Below are 7,554 nucleotides of genomic sequence, written 5' to 3' on the forward strand. Positions count from 1 at the left end.
CACAAACTGTCTGGTTAAATATTAATAGTGCCTTATAAAAAGGCTGTAACACAGAAATGCAGGAAAGCTGATTAGCTCATACAGATAGTCAAAGCAATCTATATGATGGAGAAACTTACATACACTGTGAGACTGCAAGAACCCCTCATCAAAAAAGTGGGGCAAATGGAGATTATACAAAAGAAAGAAAGTGGCACTGTAGACCAAATGGAAACTGACAAAGAAGAATGACCGGTTGGACATACGTATTTATATATTTTTTTATAACCTGTAGATGTTTTCCCTTAACTCAGGTGCAAGACACTTAATCTGTCCCCTCCTGAGCTTTCAGTGCCACTTAACCTTGGGGTGACAGACAGAACATATTTCATCACACATAATGGGTGTGTGTCTGCCAATATGTGTGCAAGGACAGCTGGGAAATAAGGTGACTGTACAGGACTGCAGCCAAGGTGTGAGTCATTTCTCCATTGCTACAGTACTTGTGAAGTTTCCTTGATTGTGTACATCACTTGGTACAAATCCCAACAGCATATAGTCAAAAGATTCCCCTTACAGCTGGGTGCAATAAGAAGAGCATTTCATATAGTCTGACAATCCTAATGTAGGAAACAAATGCTAATATAAAGTATAAAGTACAAAGGCAATTGTAATGTATTAAATAAAGGAATTAGATTAATTAGATGACAGAAAAGAACCTCATTGATCCTCTAGCTATATTGTGCTGGAGCAAAACAGACAATTTACTAAACTAATTAAATGAATTGTTGGGTTTTTTTTCAGAATTTGGGTTAAATGGTGATTACAGGGACAAGAAACAAATTATAAAATTTTATCCTTTACAGTTTTGTTGTATCCTAAATGGTGTGTGACTGTATATGGGTTCAGACTGGTGCGCTTTCATGCCTTACATTTATGCAGCTGTAAACCTAAACTCTCATAATCTCACCATCAATCACCATGTTCTCTTTATGGCCATGAGAGACAGAGTTCCCTCAAGCATTAGGTTTAATTTGATCAAGGCCTGGCAATTTCAGTGATTTCTGCATCAATTAGTGAGCTATTTAAACACTTTTATGATATTAAGTCAGGAAAATAAGGACAAAGTAACTGCAAACGAATGAGAGCTTTATGAGTGTTGTTTGACCCACAGTAACAAGAACATGAGGAGGAAAGCATAGAGAAGGTGGGAGGCTGACCAAAAACTACCAGCTGTCTGATGTGGACAGAGAGAGCCTCTGTTTAAGAAGACTCATTAAACGCTTAATGTCAGGCATGAGGGACTCCCTGTGGGCCACATGGACACAAACAATTGCACATATGGACAATCCCACACCCACTGTTACTGGAAACTTTCTAGCTTGTGTACCCTCTGGAGAGCAAGCCTAGCAGGATGTCTGTAAGTGCACCACAAACAAAATGAGCTTCCATTTTCAAGGCACATACGGAAAGAGAGCATAAAGCCTCAAGATGATCCTAATGCAATTTAATGGTGGTGCAAAAAGACAACACATTTTAGGGTTAAGATTTTGCTGAACACAGGTTTCCCACTCTGTTCAACAAATAATTTTCCAGGACATTTCATATATGTAAGGCTGAGATGTCAAATGGGGATCATGTCCCAGACTAACAAGTTCTTCTATATGGAAGTCTCTTTTAAATCATATGTGTTAATCTATGATGATACTTTATCTGTCCAACTAGTCCTTAGGTGCTTTTTGACTGATTAATTATTGACGACAGTAACACTCTCCCAAACACATGCAGATGTTCAGTTCCTCAATGTGTGACTGTTAATATCCTACAATAAATGTGTGAGATTTACTTTCTGGCGTTTTTCTTGTCGCTCTCTCCACAGTCTCTTTTACTTCACAGGCTGGGGTAAAAAAAAAAATAAAAACCTGACTTAGAGGCTAGCATAACTTAAAAAAAGCCATCTGACTTGACTCTAACAACAAAAAGCAATAATAAAACAACAACATTCAAGAAGAGTTCTGTCTTTTTTTCTTATAATTTCTAGATGGAATTTTGTAAGTTTATTAGCAATGGCAGTGCTGATAACGATATCCTCAGGGGTATGTGTTTATCAGTTACATACATATCCTGAAATGTATTGTGTATTATTATCATATCATCGGTACTGTGGGTAATGTACAGTATCTTGATGTTATTGTATTACAAGTTATGCTCTGATCCCCTTCCCTAATGGACATTTGACTGTCTGAGTCAAATCAACAACATTAATGATGTAATTTTAGATGGCCACTGTCATCCAGTCAAAACCAGCATAGTGGAATCTATGATAAATACCTTGTGTATTTTCCCATCCTCAGTGCCAACAAGAAAGAGATAGTCGATCTGTTTATGGAAGTCAAATGATGTACCACAGGCTGTGGACAAGAGGAATGAAGCACTTAAATTAGACATGGAATGTTACAGACACCGGACCAAAATTCTGGACCAAATCTGATCTGATATATATAGAGTATAGTATTCTGCATAAGTAACAGGGGTTAAATTATGGCCTGCATACATTCTTATAATGTTCACAAGATGACATGCCAAGTGAGCGAAGCCTTACCGATGCTGGGCTGCTGTGCACTTTCCGGCCCCTCAGAGACAGCACCATTCAGTGACAGTCTGATAATGTCTGTAAAAACCAGCTCGTTCTGCAAATATTCAAACATATGGTGATGCAGTTGAAGGTACATATACCTGTACATGTGAATTCAAACCACATAGGCAAGTGCTTGATTAGCAAGCATCTTAAAAATTTGCATTATATTTGTATTTGGTTTAGATAAAAGACTAATGAGAGTACAAGAGAGAAGAGCTGTAAAGAAATGTCTTTTCTTAGCTAACCTTAATAAGTGTCCAAGACACAACTCGTCCATCAGATGACACAGAGCAGAAATTATGGTTGTTGTCCATGTCATCCTTCTGCCAGCGTACCTGAATGAAAGAATTAGCAATAATGAACAAATCCACTGGAAAAAAAAAGTTAGTGTGTTTAGTGTGTGTGAAAATGTTTTTTTGTGTTAAATTAAAATAGTATAGTAAAGTTAGTTACATTAACTGTATATGGAATTTCCTTTATTCTCTGGTGACTAAAATTCTGTGGTTAGATTAGGGGAGTATCATAAATTAGAACTGCTCCATGCTTGACATTAGAGGGTTTGGGGTGGCTCTAAAAATGGCCTGAATGTGTAAATTGGGAAAAAGTAATAGTGCGAGGTTGGAGTGGCTGGAACTAGGCATACACTCTGCTCTCCCATCACCTCTGTCTTGTCCCCTACGCTCACCTGCCAGACAGGGTCAGTGTGTTTGCCAGTCTTAGCTGTGCTCTTGTACACAGGCTCCAGTCCCTTCTCTTTCAGGTTGTAGACAGCCACAGAGCCGTCATAGAAGCCTACCACCACCAGGGAGGAGTGCTGTTCATGGATGTCGAGGCACAGGACGCCAGAGTTGGTGGGGTAGATATACTCTGGAAATGCAGAGTTCTTCAGTGAGTAGAAGACAAGCATGCCACGGCCCTGCTTACTGAAGTCATCTGGTTGAGAGAAGAACAGAGCAGAGGGGATGGAAGGATGCAAAAATAAATATGTGAATAAACTGAAACAAAAAGCAAACTAATACCCCTCACAGAAAATGACAATTACAGATCTGATTAGAGCAGACAAAATTTTAATCATCTATGAGATGTTCACATAACTACTCACTATTGTGCATACTTACATGATCCCATTCCCACAGCAAACAGGTCCTGATATTTGTTATTCCTGTTAAGGGCAGATGCATCAATCAGTCAGACTCTTTTCTTGTCATAGCAGAGGGGATATAAAATTACTGAACTATAATCACAAATAGCAGATGTATGAAATCACAACCCCTCACCTTAAGAATACTAAATAAACATCATCCTGAAGGAATATCAGTAACGTTGATGGACAAACCTACCAGCAGAGGGCAGTGACAGACAGTCTTTTGGCTTTGTCATACTGGAATTTCCACAAAGGCAGAAGGGTGCCCTCCTGGTCCCTGAACTCATCAGAGGCATCCTCAAAGTATTTGAAGTCTGAAAGGGCATGAAAAGAGAGCAGGGAGAAGAGAAGAGAAGTTAAAGAGTATAATACCAAATGTGACTGTACTTTATTATACTGCCATTTGACATGTTTAAAAGAACCTACCTTGTGCTATGTCATCAAAGATATTCTGATTGACCATTCGTTCAAAGATCTTGGATGCTTTTCCCACTTTAGTGATATCATCAGTCTATAAGAGGAACATGATAACATTTTGGATGGAAACACCGCAAAAATAATCTCATTAAATAATCATAAATTAACAAATCATTATTATATCACAAATCCTGGGTCATGTTGTTAGCTTTAAAGATGCAGTATGACACTATTGCTTGACAGCCTTTAACAAAGTTCCGCATGAAAATGTATGCAATGCAAAAGCATTATTAACATAAATGTGTTAAATGCAAATAGTAGCTGCATGTTAAGTTTAAGCAGAGACAGGTAAGCAGTCAGTTTACCTGAGTCTCCATCAACATCATCTTCTTCTTGCTTTGGTCATTATCTTTCTTTGATGGTACAGCTTTCTGCTTCTCTTTATTTTTTTCTTGTTTCTGCAGCTCCTCCACGTATGCAATATAGATCTCCCACTGCAAAAAGACAGATGTATTACAGTCTGCAAATGTGAGGACATACTGTATATTCACTAGTGCTCACAGTGTGAAAACAAGCCTTACACCTTTTCAACCTTTCTTTTTCAAACAAGTCAGAGACTCCACTACCTGATTAGCGGTGCCAGAGAAGGTGCTGCGTGGAGGAGGTTCAGTCTGGCAGCTTCTTTCCTATAGGGAAAAAAAAAATGACTTCACTAAAACTCTTGGTGCCCTAGTTGTACTGAGGATTAAAGGGGAACTAAATTAAAGAAGCTAAATAGAACCATCTTTTTTACACTAGTTTAGGAATTTTGTTATTATACACACACCAGTGTGATGTTTTTCATACCCTCCAATATGAAAACTGTCCCTTTTTAAGATGTTTTGAATGTTTAGAATCTTATGCTAGAAATCTCAACCACTATGCAGATGATTGACTGTACTGCTTCTACCTACCCTCAGTGGGTTATTGAGGGTCTGGGAGGCCCTCTCACTGAAGTTGAACTGGTTAGTAAGCTTTGGTTCCTGCTTGTCAGTTTTGGAGGCAACACTGTCTGGTCTGTCCTCCACTCCCACTTCCTCCACTTCACCTCCGTCCTCTACAGGTGTGGCCTGTGGAGAAAGGCAGTTTTGTAGCTCAAGTCACACTCCTCAATTGTTGACCTTCTGAGATAATGCCGATCAGTCTGTGTCATGCAGTTTAAAATAAAATATGAAATACTACCAAAGACAATCCAATGGTATGATTTTAGTTTCATTCATATAAAAACTGCATGCATGCTGGCAAAGCAGCAGAGGATCTTTAAACACCAAAAAGATACATTTACTCCAAATGAGCAAGCAACACAGTGAAAGAATTTGAATAAAAACTAACATTTCTGTCAAAAGGTCATTGTCGGCACAACTTACAGACCCACAAATTAAGATTTTAGCTTACAAAATTTATGATTTTACCGGGATTTCTGGATTTTCCTCATCAGGTTCTGCTCCAATGTCAACCTTTTCAGTCTCTGGACACATTGAAAATATCAAATCATAATGTAATTGTGTATAAACTGGACGAATCACTATTTTGTGTAAACTCTGAAAACCTTAACTTTATGACACATGTTGAAAGTGACTCTTTGAGGTGCAAAGTATGTACTACAGCGAAGAAAAAACACACTACATGCTACAAAAACACACTATGGAACAGTGTCTTTTTGTGGAAAAGAATAATTTCTTTGTTTGGAATATCTGGCAGTGTTACTGTTTTCTAAACACAGAATTAAGCAGGCTTCAGTAACTACCTTCTGGGAGACTCTCTTTGGCCTTCAGCCTACGAGCCTCATCAGAGTCTTGATGCACTAGACTACCCTCCAAGACAAAGTGAACAGCCATCTGATCTACAATGGTGGTAGGCCTGTAGGAACGTTCCTGGGAAACAAAACAAACAGTGATGTAAGCAGGGAAATCTGTCAGTTTTGTGTAACTGTGGTTAGGAAAGAAGACATTTTATGTTAATTCACTGCTTAGATTGTATCAAATAAATAACACAAATTAGAAGCACAAAAACATTGGTGGGGAATAGTTTATTGTTATCTTTTAGATGTAAGGAGCTGACAGGAAAGCGAGGCCATTTGCCTGAAGTTATAAACCTGGATGGAACTTCCTTACCTTAAAGCTGTAGCGGACAATATTTTGGGGGGCATGTGGGTTGTTTGCAGTCAGGATCCTTGTGATTTCCTCCTTCAGCTCCTATGGGTATAATTACACATAAAACAAAGAGCATAACAGCACAGGTTACACATACCTGACTAATTTGACAAGTGTATTAATGGCAAGCACAATGATCAGCTATAATGAAAAAGTTATAGCTCTAGTTACAAAATAGAGCCAAACAAAACAGCAAATTCTGAGCCAATTTCCTCTAAACAGTCCATGTGACTGTCGTAGCTGTTCTTACAGCCTCAGTGAGCTCCAGTTGATCTGCAGGTTTCATAAGTGTTTTCCCATGAGGCCACTCATCCAATCCCTCAGCCATATACAGGTCTTCTTCCTCATCCTGTGACAATAAGGTAATACAAACGTGACTTATATCTTGGTTAAATACAAAAAGACATAATGTTGTAATTGCACATTTGTTGTTCATAGTTCTCCCTCCGCGCTCAGATTCCAAACTCAGACGTGTTATTAATTTATGGCATTTTGTCACTGGTTTGTGACTCCAACTAGACGCAGTTTTTTCTTTTTCTCGCTTCTAGCTCTGGGTAACTTTGCACTAGGTAGGACGATATTCTGAAAAGTTTACCCCTGTGTGAAATGAAATTACGGGCAAGCAGGCAAAATGAAAAATAGTATAAGCTTAGATAACACTAATTGTGCTACGTTTAGCCTTTTAATTATTCAGTTGTCACCACTTTGCTAGCCAACGTTACCGCTAGTTAGCGCTAGCCAAACTAAACTGGCATTTGACGTTAACGTTACCTTTCTCACAGGTGCTCCAGCGTTATTGTTAGAACGGGGCATTGCAACAAGAGTCCGGTTTGCAGCCGTAACCAACAATGTAGCTATATGGTACTGGTCAATATAAATTCTATGGTCATAAAATAAAACAAAAAACTTTTAATTAGTTAAAAACACAAGAATACTTGCTTTCCGGAAGTTCATTGCTGCTGTATATAGGTTGCCAAGACAACCGACCCTCTCGCACAGTCATTCAAAGAGGTCAAAGATATATTATACAGTCAAGATAATTCACAGCAAATTGAGCCAGCCCACTCAGTTAGTCTCCACTAAATTAGCTCTTTTTTGATTGTGAGTTATATTAGCAATGACATTTAATTGTATCAGGTCATGAACATTAGACCTATATGAGGTCTGAAAGCCTCTTATGTGCT

The 7,554-nt window shown here is 38.5% G+C and overlaps 1 protein-coding gene across 3 annotated transcripts in view; it reads right to left on the reverse strand.

Moving 5' to 3' along the window:
- dnai1.2 (dynein, axonemal, intermediate chain 1, paralog 2) overlaps positions 1-7,399 on the reverse strand; it is a 22,200-nt gene extending 14,801 nt beyond the window's left edge. The window contains exons 1-15 of one of the 3 annotated variants that reach the window (XM_020592584.1): positions 7,310-7,399; positions 6,621-6,719; positions 6,332-6,412; positions 5,965-6,091; positions 5,630-5,685; positions 5,132-5,287; positions 4,805-4,864; positions 4,544-4,672; positions 4,188-4,272; positions 3,958-4,075; positions 3,736-3,779; positions 3,303-3,550; positions 2,863-2,952; positions 2,582-2,669; positions 2,311-2,390 (exon numbers count right to left, since the gene is read on the reverse strand). In XM_020592584.1, the coding sequence (XP_020448240.1) occupies positions 2,311-2,390; positions 2,582-2,669; positions 2,863-2,952; positions 3,303-3,550; positions 3,736-3,779; positions 3,958-4,075; positions 4,188-4,272; positions 4,544-4,672; positions 4,805-4,864; positions 5,132-5,287; positions 5,630-5,685; positions 5,965-6,091; positions 6,332-6,412; positions 6,621-6,719; positions 7,310-7,324 (1,476 nt within the window). In that variant the 5' untranslated portion in view covers positions 7,325-7,399. Of the gene's footprint in view, positions 1-2,310; positions 2,391-2,581; positions 2,670-2,862; positions 2,953-3,302; positions 3,551-3,735; positions 3,780-3,957; positions 4,076-4,187; positions 4,273-4,543; positions 4,673-4,804; positions 4,865-5,131; positions 5,288-5,629; positions 5,686-5,964; positions 6,092-6,331; positions 6,413-6,620; positions 6,720-6,965; positions 7,075-7,141 lie in introns of those variants that run through there. The other 2 variants (XM_020592583.1, XM_020592585.1) reach the window with 2 other exon arrangements.
- Positions 7,400-7,554: the final 155 nt, after the last annotated feature.

The sequence above is a fragment of the Monopterus albus genome, unplaced genomic scaffold, assembly GCF_001952655.1.
Source record: "Monopterus albus unplaced genomic scaffold, M_albus_1.0 scaffold18.1, whole genome shotgun sequence".
NCBI lineage: Eukaryota > Metazoa > Chordata > Actinopteri > Synbranchiformes > Synbranchidae > Monopterus > Monopterus albus.